The sequence below is a fragment of the Ambystoma mexicanum genome, chromosome 6q, assembly GCF_040938575.1.
Source record: "Ambystoma mexicanum isolate Mex_15411 chromosome 6q, UKY_AmexF1_1, whole genome shotgun sequence".
In the NCBI taxonomy this organism is placed as follows: domain Eukaryota; kingdom Metazoa; phylum Chordata; class Amphibia; order Caudata; family Ambystomatidae; genus Ambystoma; species Ambystoma mexicanum.
Genome location: NC_090937.1, coordinates 1,455,321,086 through 1,455,347,641, shown reverse-complemented (window position 1 = coordinate 1,455,347,641; position 26,556 = coordinate 1,455,321,086). Strand labels below are relative to the sequence as shown.

At 44.3% G+C, this 26,556-nt stretch overlaps 1 protein-coding gene across 6 annotated transcripts in view; it reads right to left on the bottom strand.

Moving 5' to 3' along the window:
* CTBP1 (C-terminal binding protein 1) overlaps positions 1–26,556 on the bottom strand; it is a 1,060,098-nt gene that overhangs the window by 292,890 nt on the left and 740,652 nt on the right. For all 6 annotated transcript variants that reach the window (XM_069632161.1, XM_069632164.1, XM_069632166.1 and 3 more), the window contains exon 8: positions 18,833–18,950. In XM_069632161.1, the coding sequence (XP_069488262.1) occupies positions 18,833–18,950 (118 nt within the window). The remainder of the gene's footprint in view (positions 1–18,832; positions 18,951–26,556) is intronic.

Here is a 26,556-nt window from a genome sequence, read left to right as displayed (position 1 = left end):
ATTCTTTCAAGATACAGCTGTTTTCAATTTTGTCTCCCAATAGCCTGTGTCCCCAGGATTTCTGGCAGAGAGTTTCTTCAGCTGCTAATCTGGCGCCTGCCTCTCTGCATCTTCCTGTTGCTTTTTTGAATGTCACTACAACAGATAGCCTAATATGGAAGCATTTTAAAAGGTGGAACTCTCAGTGTGACACACCTGCATCAGATCACAGCACTCACTTCAGGGCTTTTTTAAATTTGGCAACTTGCAATATTTCTGAATTTCGTATTCTTCGCTGAAAGAGAACATTCACATTCTATCCTGTTTAATCGTGATGTAACAAATCTGTCCTCTGTCTCCTTGGACCTCTGCCTCTTGAATATCTTTTGGCCACATGTTCCCGTTCTTGATACTAGTACATGCATAGTATCATACTTTCGGTGACCTTTTTAAGATTGTTTCACATTCCCTCCACATATCTATGATCGGTTGCAATGTCTACATGTACAGATCAGCTCTAGACATCAGCTATCAGCAGCCCTTGATACGGTTTCCGACTGGATACACCACAGTGTCAGAGTTACTTCCCTTTAGAGAAGGTCAAGAAAGACGGGCTCACCAAAAGTGCTTGAAGTTCACTCACACAGAATGTTGAAGTGATAGCATTGAAGAAGATGGTCTTCGTAGTCAGGAGTCTCCTCAGAGAACGAGAAGGTCTATGCTCCAAGGAGACCCCATCAGACATGTCAAGACCAGTGTTGCTTTTGGTTTCCCGCATAAGGGAAGTGACCCGGGTGGGCCGGGCTGGACTGGCCCATTTGGGGTGGGGCCAAGCCTCCTGCGCATGTTGTCTTTCCCTTTCTGTAATGACATGGCAGACTGAATATCAATGATCTGTTGGGTGGCCCAAGGCAATGCCAGAGATTATGTTTCATTCAAAACCTTCCAGCCATCACCCTTTTGTTTCGCTGAAGTAATATCGAGTAGGAATGGTGCCTGGAAACCCAAGATACACATCATCGACGATGGCCAACAAGCCTGAAGCATGTCTGTGTTGCTGTGGTTTTGGGCATAAAGGATGTGAACTAACAGTTCAGGTTAGACTGTCCCTCTTTTGGGGTGGAACCAAGCCTGATTTATATATGGTCTTTCTCCTACTGCGATGACATGGTAGGCTGAGAAAAGATGGCACAAAGCTACCCTGAGCAATGCCAGATGTTACGAGTGATTCAAAACCTTCCAGCCATCACCTTTTTGTTTTGCAGTAGACCAGGTCCAGGTCACAAAATGTAACTAATAAAGGCTTTTGACACTGTGACTTGAACAGTCTAGAACAACAATATAATAATAATAATAATAATAATTTAGCATTTATGTAGCGCTACGAACCTTCAGGTATCTGAGCTCTGTTTATTACCCACAGTGGGCCTCATTACGACCCAGGCGGTAAGGGGTTTACGGCAGCGTAAACAGCGCCGACCCTTACCGCCTGAGTACGAGGTCCCTTAGCGCCATGGCGGATTTAACACCTGCTTTTAGCAGGTGTTAAAATCCATGGCGCTAAGGGACCATGGAGTTAATTACGCCACCGTAATTTACGGTGGCGTATTTAACGCCTTCCCCACTCCCATTATGCCCTATGGGGCAAAAATGGGAATGGGGAAGGGTAAATGGGGATTGGGGACTTACCGCCCCGCCAAGGTCGGAATGGGGCGGTAAGTCCGCCATCCACCATGGCGGAGTTGGGAACTTAGCGGCATGGACCATGGTGCTAATAGCGCCATGGTCCTCCGCCAAGGTCGTAATGAGGCCCAGTGTGTGGAGCTCATTTATCGACCTCGGAAGGATGGAAGGATGAAAGGCTGAGTTTGGCCCTGCCGTGATTCGAACCTGCGTCAGCAGGATCTCCACAGATGTCAAAGCGAGCGCTCTACTCGCTGTACCATAGGACCGGCTGGAAGATATATATAGTATATAAATAGCCATTAACAGTGCTTGTATTAAGGCCAACAACAGCAACAACTCAAAAACAATGGAAGGGCAATAATGGGTAGGAGCCCTTAGAAAGGAACCAGCTGTACTATATTTTCCATATACATTTCCATTGTTGAAGGCATGCAGGATTCAGAGACCTAATTGTGATACCTCAGTCTGTCGCCTTAAAGGGTGTCACCATAAAGGACATACCTACAAGTCTTGGAGCTCAGAATATTATGCCGTTCTTGTCTAACCCGGTGGCACAAGCATTGTGGTTGCTCCATGCCTTTCGACCATGGCAGGATGAGACTTACTGGAGGAACCAGAGGGAAGGCATACATAACATCGAAGAGACGTTCCGATAAGAATGGGGTACAGTAGTAGTTTTGACTGGAGATGAACAGAGCAGCCTACAGATGTACTCATATTGCAACAATGCCTACCACCTCCTGATGCTGGTCCGATTCCTGGACCGCTGCTACATGATTGTTGAGGGCATCCACCATAACATTTTCTCTCCGAAGTTAATGTGGTAATCTTCTCGTGATTATCCAAAAATGACCATTTATATGGAACTCCTCAACCATGGGGAGGTGGGGGGGTGGGGCATAACAAACGTCAACTGTATTCCTTAGCTGACAAACAGCTCTTCATAGCACAGATTAGACAGAGGCCTTATAGAGCAGAGCCTGATGCAAAGACTGATACTGCTAGCCAGTTGTTGAGTCCCTGTAAAACTGAGACCACAAAGACCTTACAGCCCAAAGCAGGTACCACAACTGCAGCCTCATCTCTGGCATCAAGAAAGATGAGGATGCGAGACCCAGTTGGCCGGGGAAGTTTGAATCCTACAGCATTTGGCTGGAACAAATATGCTGCCTGAAAGGTGATTATTATTATTATTAGGGTATTTATAGAGCACAGGCCTAGCTTCGGAAGAAACAGAGCCCTGACTCAATCATCACATCATTACAAACATACCAAAAACCATTCATGGAGGTGGACAACCCTTCCTAGTCAGAGAATCGAATGCCACCTAAATAAAGTGGGTCTGGGTCAGCATAGATTGGACTTCTTGAAGTCTGGTTTGAAATAAAAGGAATGAAGCAACTTGCATGGGATCTTCAGATGGTGAGAACCCAACACTAATGAGTTGTACTTAATCAGCTACATTTTATTTATTTCTTAATTTATTTCCATTTATCAAGCGTACAACAGCCCTCAGGCATTGCGGCGCTGTTACAAGAATATTCACTTAGGTGCTGGTTACATGGGAGCAAGTCTTTTAGTTACTGGGTTAACATACAATGTGTCTGTTGTTACATACATGCAGTTTACGTGTTAAGTACATGTTGGTTACAATACATGTTATACAGTACAGTAGTATGGTTTCAGGGCAAAACAGCGGAGAAGGTATGGTCTACTTAAAACGAATGGTCTTCAGGGCCTTTCTGAAGGCCATGAGAGAAGTTTCTTTCCTAAGTCCAAGTGGAAGTGCGTTCCATGATTTTGGTGCTAGCACTTCAAAACTGGAACCTCCTGCTTTGACTCTGTTAAAGGCAGGGATTGTGAGTTGATGTGAGTATAGGTCACGTTTGGGTCTGAGGGTGGGTGCTTGGTGTATTCGTTCAGTAAGATAAGGGGGCGCTGATTGTGATAGACATTTGTGAGTGATTGTGAGAGCCTTGAACAGAATTCGTTCTGTAATAGGGAGCCAGTGGGTGTCTTGTCTAGCCTGATAACTATGCTCTCTCTTGGGGATGCTGAGAGCAGCTCTGAGGGCGTTGTTTTGAGTTATTTGTAGTCTATTAATGTTTTTGGATGAAGTACCTAGAAGGAGGACATTACAGGAGTCCAATTTTGCACCTATGGTGGCTCTTGCAATATTGAGGCTGTTTGTCAAAGTAGGGACAGGTATGTAAGCTCACCCTCATTAGATGGGAAGCCACCAACATAAGGACCTTCACACAGACTCACTGTGCTTATTGCTAGGCTGACAGGTGAGCTAGTAATTAACCCTGCCTCCAAATTGCAGGTACCCCTGTAGTTCACACGCAAGGGGAAGCGGAAATCCATATTCCAGTGGTTCAAGGACATTACCCGGCCTTCTTCCAAAGGAGCGTGGAGAATTTGGGACAAAGTCATCACTTTGAACTTTTCCAATATAGGAAGACCTAGGATAGGATACAGACCACCCTTACTCGCCACAAGGAAGTCTAAAACTAGTACTTTTCAAGAACAAGAATGGCAAAATGTTAAAGGTGCTTTACATTTTTCAAACCAGCTATGATTCTATGAACAAGGGAGATAGGAGTGGGCGGGTGAAGGATTTAGAAGGTAGTACCTGGATGAAACTATAAACTGCTGTATTCTACCTTCACAATGTCATTCTAATTAAAGGTATATTGTGATAGGTGGCCCTGAAGATAAGGTGGCCCGTAAAGAGAAGTGACCAAGTGACCACAGGCTGATGTCCTGCCCCTAAGGCCGCTTAAGTTGCTGCTTACTAACCTGCTTACTAACCTGTTGAAAGATTGTAGAGTGCATGAACATGGTCTCTAATGGCGAGATTGAGGAGCAGGAATAGGTGAACCCAAAGACTTAGCTATATGACTAGGAGGCTTACGCTTCTACAACAACTTGTCTGCTTTGGCGCAAATAAACCTCCCTGGCACATCACTGAGGGTTTTATTTGCTTATCCACAGAAAATATAGATGTACACATCCAGGTATGTCTCTTGATCACCATGACAGCACCAATTGCGATGCTGATTTTAGGATCTGTTTGGCAGCTTCCCTACAATCAGACACTACTGCCAATAGAGGTTTCTGATATTCAGTAATCCTAATGTATCCCATCCCTTAAGTATGGAAATAACGGGCGAGCGTACATGAAGTATTATCTTCCATGAGATGAACACCATCCTCACAAAGGCAGGTACGGGAACTCTTAGGCTTACAGGAAAGCAGAGAATGCAAGAATGCTTTTGCCCCCAGGATGTCTGGGGAGTAGGGTGTGTAGTCAAAAAGATAACGTTCCCCACCCTCCACGTTCAGGTCTGTGCTTCTATGCAACCTTCTTGCACACAAGAGCCTAGAAGAGATTTCCTCCCTTAGAGGGTGGGCATGTTCCTGCAAAAGCCCACTGAAGTGAGTTCACTCCAACTTACAATGCAACTCCAGGATGGGGGCAAACTTCTGTGCTCTCCAGGAAGCTAGGCATTAAAACCAAGTAAACCAGCTAAGCGTCAAGCAGTAGAAGGGTAAAGTCTCATCCTAAGAGCCAGCATACATGTCTGGAAAGCCCAACTCAGGGGATGTGTCTGCCCTTCTGAATTTTGCAGACCCATGGCCAGTAATTAAAGAGGAAAGAGCATGGGGTCAATGTTAAGTTGGATCTTCGAGGATAGCGATCATTTGAAACTCTTGGGAGTCTTGTGATGGCTCACGGTTGTCCTACCTATTAGGATTACAAGAGGAAAACAGCCGAAAAATGCTGGAGCTTGCCAACCTTGCAGTCTACCTTCTTTGCAACAGCTTGCTCCATCTTCTTTATGGCCGGCTCCAGACTCCAGATTCACTGCAGCAGGGACTGACATCTGTGCCACATGAACCAGGAACAGCTCCTCCTGCCCTTAGTATCATGGAGTGTGGTGAACATCTTAATGATTTTCTCCCATACAAATCATAGATGCAGGGCCTGAAACGAGCTACAAGTGTCAGTGGCTTGAATCGCACCAAGGCAAGAAAGCAAAACTGATGTCAACAAGGCACTGACATCTGTCTATCGAAATTCCTTAAATGCTGTGGACTAAGAGGATGACATAACAAGATTTTTTTAAAAAAAACAGTAATTTAAAACTGGAGGGGCAATTTCCCAAAGTTGTGTTTGTGGCATGTAGGAAAAGAGCCTATGATATGGGGAGTGGGGGGAGTTTATAACGGATGCAGTAGCAGTGGCTCCTGCAGGTTGCCTCTCCCTCTCCATTTCCTTTTTCTGTTTGCACCTCTGTACTTGTAAGTCTTCCATTAGCATTGGGTTGACCAACTCCAGGCCTCGAGGGCCAGATTCATGCCGGGGTTTCAGGATACCCCTCCTTAATATTCATGAGATACATTTGCATACAATGATTCTAAATGTATGTATCCTAAAACCCTGTCAGGATTCCGGCCCTCGAGGCCCAGAGTTGGACAACCCTGGCATCCACACAAACAGACACTGAGATGATAGTGCTAGGAAACAACAGCTCAACATTTGCACCAGTCTTATTTTAGACAGAATCACTACTTAAGACATCTTAAAATGTCTGTTTGTGTTCTTGTCAGCATGGCTATTGATGTGATTGTGTGTATCACCAAGACATAATAGATGTCTGATGTTCTAGTAACCAAATAGTTCTAATTTATCTAATTTTCTGCTATCGACTTAAGCAATATTTGGTAGCCTCAATATGGCCATGGGAAGGTGCCAGAACATGAACAATTTTAAGATGAACATTCCTATTAGCAATATTTTAATAGTAATACAGTAAAGGAGAAACGACCAACACTATGTACAAGAAATTCATCTGTATGGGCATTTAACAGGAGCAAGGGTTTAGATGACGTAGTGATAGACACCTCCTCACTACTATTATCTAATAAAAGTGACCTGGGCTTTGCAATTGTCTCTTTGTTGTAAAACCTTTTAAAGATTGATATCAAAATTCTATTTGACAACAGCATCCTATGAACTAATTCATGTTCAGCATTATGCAGATAGCATTAAGGGATAGATAGAAATACATATTCTTGAATTATATATTTTGAGGATCTATATTAATTTGTATTACAGACAATGACCATACATCCATCCAACTATAGATTCAGCTGCCAGTTCTCTGCTTCCAGAGTGTCTGGAATTATCTTGACATATTTACAAAGGGGAAAAAATCAATGCCAGAAAAACCCAGTAATTAGTACAGAAATATGGGAATACAGAGGAGGAATTGTAGGTCAGATCCTCCATTCTTTTCTTTTCTCACGTCCCTCAAAAGTGTTTCCTGTCGTCAATGATGAATGTTTTGCATGACCAGGAAGAGTTACTGGTGTTTCACATTACATGCCGATGGGCTGATGAGAAGGAAACATGCACACATTGAGGACGGATATTGATCAATGCATGACATCTACACCAAAAGGGTTAACTGCAGTATTGATCTTTGATGTGAGGGAAAAAAACAGGGACAGGTAACCCACACAGAGTAAAGGCCATGGCTCAGGAAAATTAGATTTTAACATTAGCTTAAATTTTGGAGACAAGATAACTCGGCGCATTCTGGTTTGCAGATCGCCAATACAAAAGAAGAAAAGACCCCAATACAAAACACAGCCAAGCGATGAACTTGTCATTCTAATCAGTGGGATTTCACTTGGTCATCACCAAAAACCTTGTGTGCGCTGCAGCTTGTGTTTCACCTAGAATAAATTATCAAAGGCATTAACAGCCAACTGGATGCCAAATCATTTTTTGACATGAACAATGCAGAACGGTATTCAATACACATAATGGTAAACATGGATTCTGCTGACACACCAATGGCACCTCACTGAAGCCTTTCATGTGCACAGATGAAGCATTCCTACTGTCTGATAAAGTGTAAAGGAACATACCCAGTAGAACACAAGTATTTTCTGCCTGCGACAGAAAGCAACATGTCCTCTTAAGTGCCACCAAGCCCGGCTTAAGGCCAGAACAAACCAAGGATTACAGTATTCCTCTTAAGTTCTTTAGTATCAATACAATAGTATTGATAGCCATTGTATGGATCTGAATGTTATTTTCCTTCTCTAATCGCCAAGCTAGACTGGCAAAAAACATGCCTATTAAACTCACTGTTCTAAACGACTGGGGAAACAGCCCAAAGGTTGCTTTTACATTTTAAACAGGCTTTCGACGTTTCACACTTTCAGGCCCCACCAATACCATTAATTCATTCACAAATGCAAGGTAATAGCACATTTTCCAAATGCCCCTAAAATCCACAGCTTGCACACACAATTTGGTAGTCTATGACAATATCTCAAAGAACAAAAACAACCTGTTTTGGTTAGGTTAGGTTATAAGGGAGATATCAATGGCAGAGGAAGCTTGTGGTGCCAGGGAGTTAGAGAGGGGAGGAGTGGGGTGCATGGCTCCTGAACTGACACCAGGATTCTACATTATGAATGCAAGGGTGGTGACTATTCTCAGTGGAGGGGCCCAAATATGCATTGGGATGGTGCATTAGGAATACAATTATTTTTAGGAAAATTGGGTAAAAAACCTTACAATTTGCAATTGGTTCTTTAGGGTAACAAAGAATATCCAGTAAATGTCATGATTCACAGCCCGTCACATTTGGAGAATATTTTCAGTGGAAAGGGCCCAACTACTCCAAATTAACGCAAGTGACTGAGCATAGGAAGCAAGTTCAAAAATAATTCAGCATGGGGGGGGGGGTTCAATGGGGTTCTCCCACCTGCAAAAAGTTTCAAAATGTGTTTAAATGGTGCATTATGAAAGTACTGTTTTTGTGAAAACTTTGTTAAAAAGCCATATAATTTACAATTGGTTCTCCAGGTTAGCAGTAAAAAATACAGTAAATGCCATGTCATTAACAGCACACAAAATCACATTATATTATTTTCATGAGGCTGCAGCCATATTCTATGTATGCCAGTGATGGTCCCTGTAAATCACTTGCATGAACCTGCAGATACAATCCATCTATGCCAGTAATGGCTACTGTAAATCTATTGGATTAAGATGTGGTCACAACCTATCTATGCCAGTAATGGTTACGGAAAATCACTTGCATGAGCCGGACGCCACAGCTTATCTAAATCAGTAAAGGTCACTATAGCCTAACGCAACAAATAATCCATGCCAGTAACTGTCACTGTAAATCACTTGCATGAGCCTGCAATCACATTCCATCTATGCCAGTAATGGTCACCGTAAATAAGGAACATTATGCTGCATCCACAATTTCTCTTAGCCACTGTAAATCACATGCATGGAGCTGTGGCCACAACTTATAAATCACTCAAACTGCCCATATTGTACTTCTACTAAAGATGCCCAAACTCAATCCAGACAGCCTAGCAAACTAGCGCCCCATCACCCATTCAGTCTTCATTGGCAAGATCATCAAGAAGGCTGTCATGGTCAAATTACATGAAAAGATAGCACAACACCACCTACTTCAAGAATACCAGTAACAGCTTTTGACCAAAATGAGGCACCAAGACCACCACCATTCAGATCATCGATGAGGTACTCCTCATCATGGACAGCGCGTACTATGCCTCCTGGCTCTGTTTGACCTGCCTACTATACTTGTGATGGTCGATCACAAAGCCCCACTCAACACCATTTATTTATGTATTTATTTTAATTCTTATAATGCGCCGCATGCACATAGGCCTCAGGGCGCACAAAAAACAGAGACATAGACAGGACAACAAGAGAGAGCAAGCAGGATCAGAAAGGGGTCATAAGGATTACTCCATGTTAAAAAGGTAGGTTTTTATGGCTTTTTTAAATAGGAAGTCGTTTTTGATTTGTCGTTGCCCTGCCAGCAGAGCATTCCAAAGTAGAGGGCCCTGAATGTCAAGCGTGGTGGCTCCAAATTTTGCGGTCTTAAATCTGGGGCAAGCAAGCGCTGTGGCAGAGGATGAACGAAGATTTCTTCCATTGCTCTTGATGTTAATGCGTTCAGACAAGTAGATGGGACTGCTGAAAGAGAGGCATTTATGTGTCGTAGTGAGCATTTTATGTGTAATGCGATGTTTGACTGATAGCCAATGAAGCTTCTTACCGAAGATGGAGATATGGGAGCGACGAGATTGAGTGAAGATGGTCCGCACGGCATTGTTCTGGGCCACTTGTAAGGATTGGATATTTGCAGCAGTAGTACCAGACAATAAGCTATTGCAATAGTCCAGTCTGGAGTTTATCAACGCCGTGCACAGAAGAGCACAGTTTTCGACTGTTAGAAATGGACGGATGTAATTGATTTGTTTATTGATCAGTCCGCAGCTAGACCTGATGTAAGAGACATGGGGCTTCATGGATAATTCGTCGTCTAAGACAACTCCCAGAGTTTTTACCTTCCTCTGGACTGTGATGATGTTGCCTGCAATAAGGAAGTTGGAGTAATCAGTATCTAGTTTGCTCTGGGTGTTCTTGGAGGATACTATCATTAGTTCGGTTTTATTGTTGTTTAAGGCTAGAGAGTTACAAGCCATCCAATCCTGGATGGCTTTGTAGATGTTATTGATGGCCTCAACATCATTTCTGTACTGACCACTAAGCTGTATGACCCCCTGTGTGTCGTCTGCGTAGTTGGTATACTGAACAACACGTTTGTTTAAGAGGTCCAAGAGAGGGCAAATGTACAAATTAAAAAGCAGTGGCGACAGGCAGGAGCCTTGTGGGACACCAGTTAGATGCCATCGAGGAACAATTTGCGAACTCTCCGAGCCTTGTCACTAGTAAGCTGTGATCTACCAGATCAAAGGCTGCGGTGAGGTCAAGAAGCATCAGTAGTGCGGTTTGATTCTTGTCAGCAATGCTCGCCAGTGTGGACATAAGGTCGAGCATGGCTGTTTCAGTACGATGCCGAGCCCTATAACCCGACTGTCGAGTGGCGAGGATCTTGTGTTCTTCAACATGAGGCTGGAGTTGTTTGTAGGCCAGTTTCTCCAGTATCTTCAGAATAAAAAGGCACGTTGGTTATTGGCCTATACTTATCCTTATTGGTGGGGTCTAAATTTTCTTTTTTCAGCAAGGGTGTTATCCAAGCTGATTTTAGCACATCTGGTACCAGACCCTCATCAAAAGATAGGTTTATCAACTTGGTGATCAAGGGTACTAGCCAGTCAGTCAATTCTTTGAAAATGTTCATGGGACAATCGTCACCAGGGCAGGAAGTATATTTAAGATCTTGTATGACCGAGAGCACTTCCTTTTCAGAATAGTGAGAAAAGGAGAATTGGGGTATTTTATCTTCATTGTTATTGAGGTGCTTGGCATTTTTTGTGGGCAGTGGTTGTGTTACGTTGCTAAGGGCTTTATTGATTTTGTCTTTATGAGAGTCAATTTTCGAAAGGAAAGCATCGTGGATGTCTTGACACCATTTGGAGTCTTTAGTTAAGTTATTGGAAGGTGGAGGCTGGTCCTAAAAATCAGATAGGATTTCAAACAGTTCACCAACATTGGATTTAGCATTTATAATTCTTTTATTGTAATGTGTGGCTTTGGCATTAGTGATAAGTTTCTTGTATTCATGGGTGGATTTTTTGTAGGCATCTAGTGTGTTGTTGTTAGGGTCCTTTCTCCAGGATCTTTCCAGAGCCCTTTTGTTTTGTCTGGCCCTAACACTGTCATCTGAGAACCAGGTGTTTTTTGTAGTTTCAGACTTGATGGATTTCATTCATCATTTGCACTTCCTCCGGGCCTACCCCCCCCTTAGGGGCTGTACATGTAACCGGTCAGTCCCCTGCCTCCTTGAACTGATCCGGAGCCATGCTGCCCTGGCTGCACATACCCAGAACAATGCTGCCCTGAATGCACTTCCCCCTACCCTCTCCCTGGCACTTACCCCTCTCCCTAACCCTGCACTGTGCATTATCGCACATGCACGATCTGACGATCTGAATGACAAAGGCCTAGTAAGATCGTTTGTTTCGTCTTCCCCTTTGTCTTTCCTCCCTTGTCTTGTCGTACCTAGAAACACTTGCGTACAGGCGCGTTATAAATGACTTATCATATCATATATCATCCCAAGTATAACAAAATCCACCAGTATGCTGATGACATAGCTATACTTGAAGGTCAACTGCCTCAATGACATTCACTAACCGAAATAACAGCTTCTCCACCATTCAAGCCTGGATGTCAAGTGCCTATTTGAAACTCAACACTACCCAAAACAGAGTTCATCGTCCTAAAGAGACCAACAAAACACACCCAAGTTCAAAAGTGACTGACGCAGATGGATCTCAATGTATTCCCCTTACACTTCCCCTAAGTGCAAAGTCCCTCACCTTCACCTTCAATTGCGACCTCTCCTTCACAGCACACATCACCAAAAAGAGAGACACAGCATGGTTCCAGATCTTACTCCTATGCAGAATCAAACCCTTCATCTCCACCTCAGACTTCAGATCTGTCGCCCAGGCTCTGGTTCTCTCAAAACTGGATGGTGGAAACACCCTGCTAGGTTCCCCAATCACTACTGTGTCCCCTCTAAAAGTTATTCACAAGTTGCAGCACGCTTCATCGCAGGACTGGGGACATTTGACAACATTTGACCACATTTCCCACACACTCAAGAAACTACACAGGTTCCCCCACCATGCTCGCATCACCTTCAAGACAGCCTGCATTACCCACACAGCTCTAATATCCAAGGTACCATCCTACATAGCTGGCAAGATTGTCATCTCACAAGTACAACACCAAGAGCCAATATCTTGCCAGACTCAGATCAAAGAAGTGTAAGAAGGAGAAGACCAGAAAACATGCATTCTCCTGCTTGCTCCCAGGCTCTGGAACATCTTAACTTCATCAACAAATGAGGTCCATAAACCGACGCAAGGGTCCTCAAGCCCCACTACATTCTACCCTTGTAAGGAACAAGTTACTTACCCGTAACTGTTGTTCTCCAACATGGGTCTGGCATGGATTCACATGCTCATGAATATTCCCCGTCATCAGGCTGGGAATCCTTGGTAAAAGAAAAAATCAGTTTCAGTTTCATTTGTGAACGGTCTTTATCCTAACAACCAATCACTGAGCTCTGGGTCATACTGGCCCCAGCCAATGACTGCCCTCTACCTAAGCCCCCCCCTCAGGCAGCCATCTAGAGATTTGGTAGCACGTAAAGTGGCAGTAGGACCAAGAGAAGAGCCACAGAGGGGTACGCGGGAGGGTTCGCCTGTGAATCCATGCCAGACCCATGCAGGAGAACAACAGTTATAGGTTAAGTAACTTGTTCCTTCTCCAGCATGGGGTGTGGCATGGGTTCACATGCGCATGAATAAAGAATACATTGCAGTACACACATGCACAACCACAGGACGCGGCAAGGCTCAACATAAGCATCTCTTACCTCTCACCAGGCTCACCTTCAAGCAAACAGGTTGCGCAGCGCTGCTTGGCCGATTCTGGACTCCTCCCTGGAATCCCTGTTGATGCAGTAGAGCTTCGTGAAGGTGTGCATCGACCTCCAGGTAGCAGCCCTGCAGATGTCCATCAGGGGCACACCAGACAGGAACGCCGCTGTAGCAGCAATCCCCCTGGTGTAATGGGCTCTCGGATTGCAAGGCAGCGGTCGGTTTGCCAACCGGTGAAAGTGGGTGATACAGCCGGAGGGCCACCTTGAAATGGAAGCCTTGGAGAGCGCCTTCCCATGGTTCACAGGACCAAAGTTCACAAAAAGCTGAGATGTTTTATGGAAACTCTTCGTGCGGGCCACATAAAACTTCAGCGCTCTAGCCACATACAGCAAGTGCAAAGTCCTTTCAGCCGGTGACGAAGGCGTCGGAAAAAACACAGGCAACACCAAGGGCTCTTTTATATGAAAGTCCAGCGGCACCTTGGGCATGAAGGAGGGGTGTGTCCGCAGCACCACCCTCATCTTGTGGAAAGTCAAGTAAGGTGGTTTACAGGAGCGGGCCTGGATCTCATCCAATCGTCATGCAGAGGTGATGGCCACGAGAAAAGCTGTTTACCACGACAGAAACTTTAGTGGAACTGAATGCATAGGCTTGAACGGGGTTCCATGAGCCTAGTAAGTACAACATTGAGCTCCCACCCCGGGGCCGGAGCCTTTACGGCGGGAACGGGCAGAATAGTCCCATGACGAATTCCTTGACTAACCGGTGCGATCACAAGGAGGGTCGTTCTGGGGATCTGGTGTAGCGGGAGATAGCCGCCAGATGAACCTCAAGGGAGGCATGAGCCAGCCCATATTTGGCCAACGATAGCAAATATGGAAGTACCTGAGGAGCCGTGACCCTCAGAGGGTCGATCTTCTGGGAACGGCACCAAATAGCAAATCTCTTCCACTTGACTCCGTAGCATTTCAAAGTAGACGATGCTCTAGCCTTGGCGAGAACTTCCTTGCAGTCCGCCGGGAGATCGTAGCCACCGAATTCTAGCGCTGCAGGAGCCAGGCCTTCAGCTTCAGAGACCCTGGATAGTGGTGAAGAATGGCGCCTCCTTCTCTGGCGAGAAGATCTGCGACCACTGGCAGCTTGACTGGTGGGGACGCTGACATGCTTAGAAGGCCCGGGTACCAGATCTGCCTTGGCCATGCCGGTACGATGAGGATCATCCAGCACCGGCTGAGTGGACTGATGACTCGAAGTAACAATGGCAATGGAGGGAACGCATACAGAAAGAGGCCGTCCCACGGGAACGAGAATGCGTCCCCCATCCTCCCCTGCTGGTGGAACCTCTGGCGATCATCGCATGGAAGGATCCTATCTCGTCCGGCAGAGACGTTCTGGGCGGAGGCGAAGGGAGGCCCATCCCGCCGTTGTTGTCCGTGCCCGGTGTCGTCACTGTGTCCGATTCCATCTCACCCGCCGGGGGTGGCAGAGAAGGAGCCGACGGGTGGAAAGGAGGCATTGGGTGCCTCTTCCTCTTCTTGGATGGCGGTTCCCCCGGCGTCAGTGGGGCGGTCGGTACCGGAGCCGCTGGGAGAGCAGGCGGCGGTGTCGCCGGCATCCTCTTCTGTACCTCAGATACAAGTGTATGAAGGGTGGAGACAATGGCCCTCATTACAACACCGGCGCTAAACCATGGCGCTATTAGCACCATGGTTGCTGCCGGTATTGTAACAAGTCCGCCATGGTGAAATGGGGAAGTACCACCCCATTCCAAGGTTGGCGGAGCGGTACTTCCCCATTTCACCATGGCCCCTCCCCATTCCCATTTTTGCCCCATAGGGCATAATGGGAATGGGGAAAGGTGGTAATTACAGTACCGCAAATTGCGGTACCGTAATTATCGCCAGGGTCCCTTTGCGGGTGCCTGCAATAACGACTGGTTCCAGCCGCTGTTATGGGAATTGGGTGCTAAGGGATTACCGGTACCGGTACCCTTACCGGTACCGGTAATCCCTTAGCGTCAGGGACGTAATGACCCCCAATGTCCATAGAAAGATCTCTAGGTGGCAGCTGTAGCGTAGAGACAGGCAGCTGAGCATAGAAGCAGGGTCAGGGCCCTCGTCTTCCTGAGGCCCTCTGTCGCCTTCCTCAACTGTATCCCCATCGTTGTATTCGTCCTCAACATCGCCCCCCTCATCGTAGGGTGCGACTCAGACATTTCTCTCGTCGCCACCCTCCTCCTGGGTGGTCCGGAGGTAGATGAGTTCCTCCTCCTCAGCAGAGGAGATGTCCGTACCCTGGAGGACTTCAGTGCCTCTCACCCTCTTCCTCGCGTCCAGAGGGGACAGTCTCCGGGAGATGACCGGCATCTTCTTCTCCGTGGTCTTCTCAATGGGCTGGAATGAAGTCTCCCTCCTGGCTGGGAGGGACACTCTTGCCATCGGAAGGACGCCCTGCAGGTCCGCCCCCGCAACCTTTCAAAGGGGACTCTACCACCACCTCGATGGAAGGCGCCGCCTTCGTCTAGTGCACCTGGGGTTTCACGGTCAGGCCAGCACGTTAAGCGGAAGGATGATCGATGGAGCACGAGGCACGATTGACCGATTAAACTCTCTAAAATGCGAAAAACGCAGCAAAAAAGCTCAAGAGCTAAGCACGAGGACTCCCACCTCTTGAACGTGCGGTAAAAATCTGAAGATGGCTGCATGAGGAGGGGCTTAGGTAGAGGGCAGTCATTGGCTGAGGGCAGTATGACCCAGAGCTCAGTGATTGGTTTTTAGGAGAAAGAAATTAAACTGAAACTGATTTTTCTTTTACTGAGGATTCCCAGCCTGACAACTGGGAATATTCATGAGCATGTGAATCCATGCCAGACCCCATGCTGGAGAACCCTAGATCCTATAGGAGTTCACACTACCCACGTTCCCCAGGCTGTGGCCATGGACGTCAAAGAAACCCTTAGGACAAGGGGTGGAGGTCCTAGTCAAGGAGTAGTTATGACTAGAATTATCATTCCCTGCACCACTGTTTCCCTCTGTGCCTATTCACTATTTGTGATAGTTACACCTAGAGGGCCATCCTGTTCATTTTCACTTCCTGCTAGTCCCAAATGCATTCATCCATCCTTCCCAGTGTTCAAAATAAAGGCATTGAACCTGTGTGTATTCTTTGGCTTCCCAACATCATGAGAGGGGCTTGCACCTTTTAGAAACCGTCAAGCAATGGGAGATAAAATATAGTGTTTTAAGATTAGGGAAGAGAGTAATGATGTAAGAATGGGGCTATATTGTTTTCCAAATGACTGCAGCACGATGCACTATAAACAATCCAACTATGTATAAGGCTGCACAAACATTGTCACACGACAAATGCAGACACCCTTACTTTGCAGTGACTGCCTACAGAGAAGCCACTATATTCATTTCAGACCTATATAGTGATACACAGCTTCACTCCATATGTGACCAGTCTCTCCAGGCACCTCGTTTATCACTCATTGGATGGTTCAGTCAAAATGGCCTACCCTCACCTATAAATGAATCCTTCACATTAGCAGTCCTCCTTACAAACTACAAGATCATTAGTTACTTTTCTCGGATATGTCATTTTCCAAACCTCACTAAACACTGGGCAGATTCTACCCTTTTCAGAAAACTGCATTTAGCACCAGTTCCTTTTGCCAACTATTGATCCAATAATCACCTTTCCTTTCTAGAGCAACATCCTGGAAAAGGCTCCCAAACAAATTTTAAGATTAAATCTTCTGCCACGGCATTTGGCCACAGCTTTACCAATTGAGCTTCTGACAACACTGCAGTACTGAGACACCTACTATCTAGGGAGAAGAGGACAACCTGAGAATTGCGAACAAAGGTACACCTTTCATGCTAGTCCACCAAAATCTCTGAGTGGCCGTTTACAGCTGAATGCCTTGCTCTCGATGTTGTCCTCCCACATGGGTATCTCTTGAGCATCTTGGACAATACTCATCTGGTTCACTTATTTTCTCTCAAAGAGACAATAACATGTCCAAAGGGACTTGTCAAGAACCATACTCCTTCCATTGAACTGTGGTTTACCCTAGGGTTGCACCCTGTCCTCAATGATATTTAAACTTTATATGGCACGCTTGCAAGTTCTGCTGCCCAAACAAAATCAAATGATTACTTTCCAACAATATGTGGAAACACAGCTCCACCTCAAACAGTTGTAACATTAAACACATTCGACCCAAACCAGACACCATTCAGAACTAGATATTTCCAGTGTACCTTAAACTGAACCCCACTAAAACCAAATTCACCCTGATCGATGTAGGCAAATCCCAGCCTGCGATAGAAGAACGGCTCTGAAAGATGAATCTCAATAGGTACCCCACTCCTCTTGAACTTTCAGGTACCTGGGCTTCCACATTGACAAGGAATATTCATTCAAAGTTCACATCAAAAGTAAATCTCCCATGCTTATTATCAGCTTCCTCTCAACCCAAGGTAGAAATGCTTCCCCCCTCTCACAGCAATTTTGGCTCCACATTCAGGCCCTATTCCTTTGGCTCAACTTCTGTTTTGGAACACAACTCGTATCATCCTTAGTGTGCATAGTAAATTAGAGAGATCATGGAAGCTATTATGAAGAACATATGAAGGCACCTCTTTTATGACAATCAGCTTTATTCTACTACGATGCAGCTTACAAAGAGTGCTCTGCTTCCACAACATGTGTGGCTGCTTGACCATCTGTATAACCTGGAATCTCCTGGTCCTCACGCTCGTCAGTACCTGTGCATTCTAGCACTGCTAGACTCACAGCCATAATCACCACAGAAGTGTAAATAAAACAATCTAAAGGCCTACAGATGGTAGAGCCCTGCACTAGTCCTACATTGATGGCAGCAATGGCCTTCTTGCTGGCTTGCCCAACATCACCCTTGGTACCTCGTCCAATTGTTCTCTGTAAACACCTGGGCATGCATTTCTAACCCGCATATCTCTGGATACAAGTCACCTCCATTATGTTATATTAAGTGTTACACAGCCTGTTGTGTCTAGGTCAGCTCTATATAAATAGAGTTTTATGTGTAATATTAGAGTATTTATTGAGCGCTGACGTAGCTTCAGGAAACAACGGTGCACTTCAAAAATCTATGTGTAAAACAGGAAATCATAATTTGTCTATCAAAACATTAGGTTTTGTGTCAAGACCCTCACCCACCACTCCTTGGTCCAGTGAATCTTGTGTTGGGAAGTGGCATGGCAAGGCACAGCATCAAATAGCTTTTATTAAATAATACACCAAAAAGCAAATCTTCAGCTTCAGTCAGCCACCAGGATATATTATACACTACCACAAAAACATATCAGTTCTATTATTTAATTTACAAAAGGAACACTGCTTTCCCTCTTTGAAATTAAGTGGTAAAGAGCCAATTACTCATTTGTAAACTTGTAACTCATGTCTCTGTAAACACTTGCACTGCTTTGCCTGTATCTATGCATCTCTGTATCTCTGCAACTACAAATTGCGCCCTGATGCCTTCGGGCCTGTGGGTGCGCGTTACAAATAAATAAAATACAAATACAAATATAAAAGCAATCATAATTGCTGGGGAAACTCTCCCTCCACTTCAATGCTCCCGTGTAAAGAGGTTATTACAACCTGAAAGGCTGATATTTCCACACTTTCCTCTTTTGCACAGGAACATGCTTTAATATATAGAAGGGCAGGATACGCTTACCTGTATGTAGCGCCATTAAGCTCCTGATGAACAACCCCGGGATCCATGCTGGCCCAATGTGTAGCTGCGGTCAGGTGATCTTTGTTAATGCAGTTCTTCAGACTGTCTGGAATACGACCTAATGAAAAAAAAAAACATCCAGAGCAGATCATATTCATTATTGAAAGTTAATACTGCACAAAACATTTTTGGGCACACAACATTCAACCCCACAACAGTGGTATAACATCAGAGCTATTACAAATGAAGCAGCCAGTCCAAGAGAATTAATAAAAAACTATAAAACTCTTCAAGAGAGCCACCCCTTCCTATCTTGGGGAATCTGTTAATTTAATTTACTACATGCACACAAATTGAAAATGATTTAGCATTTGTGGAATGTATAGACATTCGGGAAATCCCTTCCTTACAGTACAGCATTAAATGAAGAGAGGATAAAGGAGGGGCACATTGGGGAGAGGGGTAAGCAAGTTGGGGAGTGGGGGCTGGGTGGGGTAGTGGCTAGGGTTCTGGGAGAGTCCCCCACAAAATGAGAGCAGGGTAACAAGGAGTGCATGGGGGGAAATAGACAGAGAGGTCTGGGGTGTCCCCGCACCGAATGAGATGGGAGAATGGGAGTTGGGCATGAAGCAAAGAGATCCTTTTCACAACTCTAAGAGCAATCGAGGTTGCCAAAAGGAACATTTTGGAAATGATCACAACTGTTCTGGTTGAGACAGGATGGGAAGTATTTAATAAGAGGTAATGGTGACTGGTGAAAACGGAGTGGGGGTTAGGCATTGCATGTCTAAATTGACTTTGAACATATAGGTTTATAATCTGTTTAAAGAATGTAAGCAACATAGGTGTGTACCAAATGTGGACCAACAGTGAAAATCAATGGAGGGGGCAGATTCTTAAGGAATTTCCCCAGGAGGCAGTCAGTTTTTAATGGTTGGTGTCATGCTTGCAACACTTCTGGGTGAAAGTTACCCCTTGGAAGGTTGTCTGCGGGTAGCTTAAAGAATGAAGCCTAAGTATTTCAATTTTTATCTTGGAGCTCATGAGAACCGACAAACCATTTGTAATGTGATGTGATGAGTTGCCAGTCATGTATTCCCAAGACTGCACTCCTAGCCATGTGGGGAGTAAGGTATTAGGGAGTCTAGGTATCCGCTCCTGCAGTGTTGTGTTGAGGTCTTCACACGAGATGCATCAGCAGTGCATGCCATAGAGATACGCTCTGTTGTGTGTAGTACCTTATGTGAAGAGGGCTAACAATAAGATATTTGCAAATGATCTCCAGCAATGGTAATTTCTGGCTACAGAGAAATTATGTGTTATAAAAAGAACATCTAGGTTTTTAGATTTTAGTTTGTATTTGCACTTGTCTAAGAATGCACTAGTAGTTAATGAACAAGCTTTTATATTTCCTGAATCTAATGATGGAACCCATGAATTTTACTTGAGGCACATTTAAGAGTACTGCCAAATATGGTTGCCTATTCCACTTACCAAGGAGTGCAGTGTTAGATGATGAAAATAAATATTTTAGTGACTCGCGGAAAAGTGTGCGATGATGTCATTGCATCACGTGCAGGTTAATAACACTGGTGGCTATTTTGGGACCGCAAGTTTGTTCCAGTGTAAGGTGAAGATCCTGTGTGGAGCGTGAGGCTCCATAACACTGAACTCCTTGGTAAGTGGAATAGGCAAGCATATTTGGTAGTACTTTAGGGCTAATGTAACCCCATTACCTATAATGAGATCCTCTTACTGATTGCAATAGGACAACATGCGTCTTTTAGGAGAACATGACAAGAAACCTACTTTGAGTAGGATCCTCACCATGTCCACCTGGTTTCTTGCCATTACTTATAGCACAACACACCGTTTTGCTCACATTGCAGAATATAAGAGAGCTTATTATTTGTGCTTCTAGATACCCTATTCTGAACTTTAGGAGGAACACACCATAGGAAGTATATTCTTCCTGACTTCTCATCCCAGAGTGCAAAATGGTAAGAAACCATAGGCATAGGAATGGTAAATATATACATCTTCATGATAAGAATGTGATTTAGGCGACATTTACCTTCCGACAGATTTGGATTTGCTCCTTAGAAGAATGATGTGGCACACATTGCAGTATTATACAGCGCAATTGTGGACACTAAAAGTATAGTGGTAAGACACCGTTCTCTTTTTACTTAATTTCATGTACATGAGTCCCCACTTAGGTTGGGACCCACTCATTTAGAAATAGACACATAAGTTATACACATGAGTTATATTTTTCTTCACCCAACATTGGCTATAGACCATATACATCACCAAAGAGGATGTATGGATTTATTGTATTTAAAAGGTGATTTATCAAGTTTAAGGAGATCTAGACAATTTAAAGTTTAAGTGTACCATAAAACAGTATCTTCAAGTGTTTTCATTGGCACTCTTTTTTGTTAAATTGCAACAATCTTTACAGTAAAGTACCCCTGATGAAGAGTGTTATATCTCGAAACATGTTGGGTTTCCAATTAAACCAGAATCTGTGAAGATACAAGAACGTTGTGAAATTCCTTTTCTTGAAGAATATTTGCTTAAACACTTATCTTATTAAGACAATTTGGAAACTGCTTCATAATATATGGTTAAATATACACTGGAATGTATTGGCTAATTTTTGGCCCTAGATAGTGTGCAGGGGACGGGAGTTCCCACATCTTTGGGAAAGTACTCTTTGGTATTACATATTCATACAGTACATGTGCCAGGCCTGGGTTTTACCCCATGCACCTTAAATTTCATGTAAAAGATTTTGAATATGCACAACTTATCAGACAAATATCAAGCCGAGTAACCTAACATAGGAGTGTGTTGTAGACTATTTTTGTCTGAATTAGTTACACATTACAATGAAGCCCTTGATCACTTTATTGTTTTCTAATCTTCAAGATGCAATGTACAATAATTGGGCTGTCCTATATGGCTGGCCTGAAACAAACTAAAGAGAGGTCAGTCTGCTGGTTCCTCAAATTTGAAAGACTGTATTTATCTTACACTTGTAGAGGCAACACCAAGGAACTGTACCTCTGCACACTCCGAGTCCTCAAGAGTTTCAATGAAGTAAGCCACATAAACCATGTTTCGGAAAGTGCAAGAAAAGAGCTGGCAGCGGCTCATAGACCACCTGAAAACTATTTGATTGCGCATGGTGCAAAACAAAGATGATAAATAATTAAAATTAAGCATGAAAGTGTCACACTGCATTGCATAGCAATTAATTGTAAGCTATTGTGTATTAAGAAACTGCAATTTGATTTTCAAAATCTCAGGATCATTTTGCTAGTGAGCACTGTACTCAGGATAAACAGAGACCAAATGTATAGACCTTAATAGCAACAAATTAACAGTAATAATTTCAGAGGAATGACAGAGATCCCCATAGAATGCTACTTAGACTCCTGTTACCAGAAATCCTTGAATCAAATAGAACTCTCTGCTGTCTCTTGGGATTTTTGATAACGGGATTTTAAGCATAGGAGAAATCTAGACCATTAAGAGCAGCTGGTCGCCCACTTTCCTGGATTATATGGCACAACTGAAGTTACTTGTTGCTGATTTTATCTACTCATAGGTGATCCTACCAATGCCCAAGAACACACTTTATTCCTAAGTGCAGTTGTAAATTATAAATTACTCACCATAGTGACTAACGTACTCCTAGGCCATCAATACACTTGAAGTCATGCGGGTATTCAGATTCTGACTCCTTCCCTGTACATTTTATCACATCCTGAGCAGAACCAATTATGTCACTTTTTTTATAAAATTAAACCTTGTGCTTTTGTCCCTATAGATAACTAAATGTCCCTATCCAGAAAAAAGCTCACTGTCCCTTGGAGTGTAGTGTCCCTAGTAAGGCACTGGTGTGTCGCCTCTCTATATGGGAAGGGAAGGGAAAAGGGGTCATAGAACGCTCTCCCTATCCTGGCTCACTACTTTCCTATGCTAAAAATGCACACTGAGGTCAGTCAACAATTACCTTTTAATGGTGTTGCTGACCCTTCATGTGTCTTATAAAAAGGTGGTATGACCACCATCTCATAGAAGTATTTCCAATCTGTTGATTTAAAACAATTATTCTCTATGTCCTATCACCAGAACACTATTAAATTATCGTGAGTCTGGTCGGTTGTGTCGACCGGTTTCAGCGGAGTAACTCGTTTGCCGCTTTCTTCAGGACCTATTTTAGTGCCCTATGTGAGCACTTAGTTTAAAAAAAACAGTTCTGGTTATGGCTGTCTGTTAATTTCTTTAATTGGTGCGGATCTCTTCCACAGAAATGGGACATTTCTTCATTGCGTCCATTCCCTGTAAGGGAAAATACATACATATCAGGGGATTGGAGGTGACATGACTACTATTCCCAATATTCAGATATCCTAAATAAATCTTACCGGAACCTTTGGGGCTTGTGTGATATCTCTGTGATTCCGGTTGCTGTGATTTGTCTGGTATTTTGTCTGATGGGACCATATGAGGAGAATCGTCACTGATGAGTGTTGCATTCTACCTGTATCATATTCTTGATGTTATTATTCATTTTTCGGTCTTCAGTATTGAGAAAAGCCCTTACCCTGTCTAGGCACAAATTGTGCGTTCTATATGTCGAGGGTGTCCATGTCCTTTCAAAGTGCTTTCTTATTTTGCATGTAGGTCATCTCATGGGGCGCCTAGAAGCAACAAAATGTCATAAAGAGGTATGTTTTCTCTTGCGGTTACAAGTGGTTGTTTCTGGTATGTACATCAATGGGAGAACGGACTGGAATTGCTCTAAAAGCTCTCTCCATTATTCCACCATAGTCCAGTATTTGTGAAACAGGTATATATCACCCGTGCATTTCTCAGGTTTTATCTTCGCCCCAACTCTAACCGCGTATGTGTACATCACCGTGTGACCACTGTGTTCAATAGCGGCTATGCCGGCGTTCTTTTTGAATTCCAGCGGGTAGTTCTAAAGCGGGTATTTGTACACAAAAACAGGCAGGAAAAAGAATCATATTCCCCATCTGGCTGGTGATTCGCATATGTGCCAGTCTTTACTTGCTCCTGTGGATCTCATCGCTTAATGTCTGTTTCCTCCCAGCTTCCGCGTACTGTTCGGCTGCCATCTTGGGAGTGTGTCCCATATATACTTGTCTCCGGGACCCTAGTCCTTTTTTAGTCTCTATGCCTCTCATCTCTGGTTTGTCATCTGTTTCCTAATAGGAAGGGCTATTTCTTCGTTTTAGATTGTGCTCGGTGTTAACGTTCAATGTAACAGCACGGTTCTGAGGCTACAGTGTCCAACAATTGTACCTGATCTCGAAGAAAAATTAAGTTTCAGTTTAAATTATGATTCATTCATTTTGATTATTTGTTATTTTTTATATATACATTTCACATACTAAATATATGGTCCCTGATCATTCGATCCTTTTGTTGGAGCAAGTGCGTGGCTTTTTCCATGGGACATCATTTTGGATTCACATTTGAATAGTCCAACACTACTTCTGTATATGATTCGGCTTTGGCCTACAGTTTAATATTGTCACCGGTACTCACCATCTAGTGATGTGATAAACCAGCTGCACTGGAGTTTCTAAAGAACTGCCAGGGCTTGCCAGCAGATTGCTTCGTTCAAGCCAGTCAGATGGCTTTTCAGTTTGAATATCCATGCTTGTTCACATTTCAGGAGCATGGCTTCTACATTCCCACCTCTCTTTGGCTGTATTATTTTTTCTAATATTGTCCAGCTTATGTCATTCTCTGTGTGCTGTAAGAGTAGATAATGTTCAACAATGGGAGCAGTGATTTTTTTCGTTCTTATGTTGGATCTATTTTCCCCAATCCGCACTTTGATAGGCCCTGATGTCATTCCCACATACATCTCATTGCAGGGGCATTTTAATAGATAAATCACGTTGGATGTGTTATAGTTAGTTAATATACTTTGTTCCCAATGTGAATTCCACCCGATGTCAATGGACGTAGTTCGTTTCGTGTAGGGACAGGCTGAACATGTGCCACATGGTGTGTGTCCTACCACTTTGGATTGATTCCACAGAGTGGTTTGGTTGCATATCGACTCTTTCTTCTGTTTGTAAGTCTGGACTAAGGTATCTCTTATGTTGCGTCTTCACTTAATAGCAAACCTAGGAGGATCCAGAGTATTCTCACCTACATTCAGGATATGCCAGAGTTTTTTTTTTTTTTTTTTAATTGTTTTTATTGACAATATTCACATACGGTTAGGCCAAATGGCCAATTTGACCAGCAACAACTGTTGGTTAAATCACATTGTCAGTAAAGTTTTATTTTTTCCATTGTCTAAACTCCCTTCCCATTCCCCCCCCCTCCCCACCCTCCCTAACAATAAACATGCCAGGTTTTTAGAAGAAATGCAAATAATTACAGTTTATGGGAGAACACTTGCATACCACTCGATTGTCCAGTGCATTCCTTGAATCAGTGGGGTACTACCGGAATACCATTAAGCACGGGTAGGGCCAGGTCTTTGAGGGATGTAAAGATATGTGTTATGTTTGCTTCTAGTCTGTCTCCATTCTACAAGCGCATGGAAACACAATCATCGTGCAATAGGACAGCTGTCCATTCTTGTATAAGGAACAAGTTACTTACCTGTAACTGTTGGTTCTCCAGCATGGGTCTGGCATGGATTCACATGCTCATGAATATTCCCCGTCGTCAGGCTGGGAATCCTTGGTAAAGAAAAAACCAGTATCAGTTTCGTTTCTGATCTGTCTTTCGTAGTAATAACCAATCACTGGTCTCTGCGTCATACTGACCACAGCCAATGACTGCCCTCTACCTAAGCACCGCCTCTGGCAGCCATCTTCAGATTTGGAAGCACGTGAAGTGGCAGTATGACCAAGTGAAGAGCCGCAGAGGGGTAGGCGGGAGGGTTCGCATGTGAATCCATGCCAGACCCATGCTTGGATTCACATGCTCATGAATAAAGAATGCATAGCAGTACACACATGCACAACCACGGGAGGTGGCAAAGGCTCAACATTAAGCATTACATCAAACTCAACATTAAGCATCTTACCTCCTCACCAGGCTCACCTCAGGCGAACAGGTTGCGCAGCACTGCTTGGCCGACCCTGGACTCCTCCCTGGAATCCCGATCGACGCAGTAGAATTTCGTGAAGGTGTGCGTCGACCTCCACGTAGCAGCCCTGCATATGTCCAGCAGGGGCACACCAGAAAGGAACGCCGTGGTAGCTGCGATCGCTCTGGTGGAATGGGCTCTCGGACGGCCAGGCAGCGGTCGGTTTGCCAACCGATGACAGTACATGATACAGCCGGAGAGCCATCTGAAAATGGAAGCCTTCGAGAGAGCCTTCCCCTGATTGACAGGTCCAAAGTTCACAAAGAGTTGTGACGTCTTCCGAAAACACTTCGTGCGGTCCACGTAGAACTTCAGCGCTCTAGCCACATCCAGCGAGTGCAAAGTCCTCTCAGCCGGCGACGAAGGCGACGGGAAGAACACAGGCAACACCAAGGGTTCGTTGAGATGGAAGTCCGACGGTACCTTGGGCATGAAGGAGGGGTGCGTCCTGAGCACTACCCTTGTGTCGTGAAAAGTCAAGTACGGGGCCTTGCAGGAAAGGGCCTGGATCTCTCCCACCCGTCGTGCGGAGGTGATGGCCACAAGAAACGCTGTTTTCCACGACAGA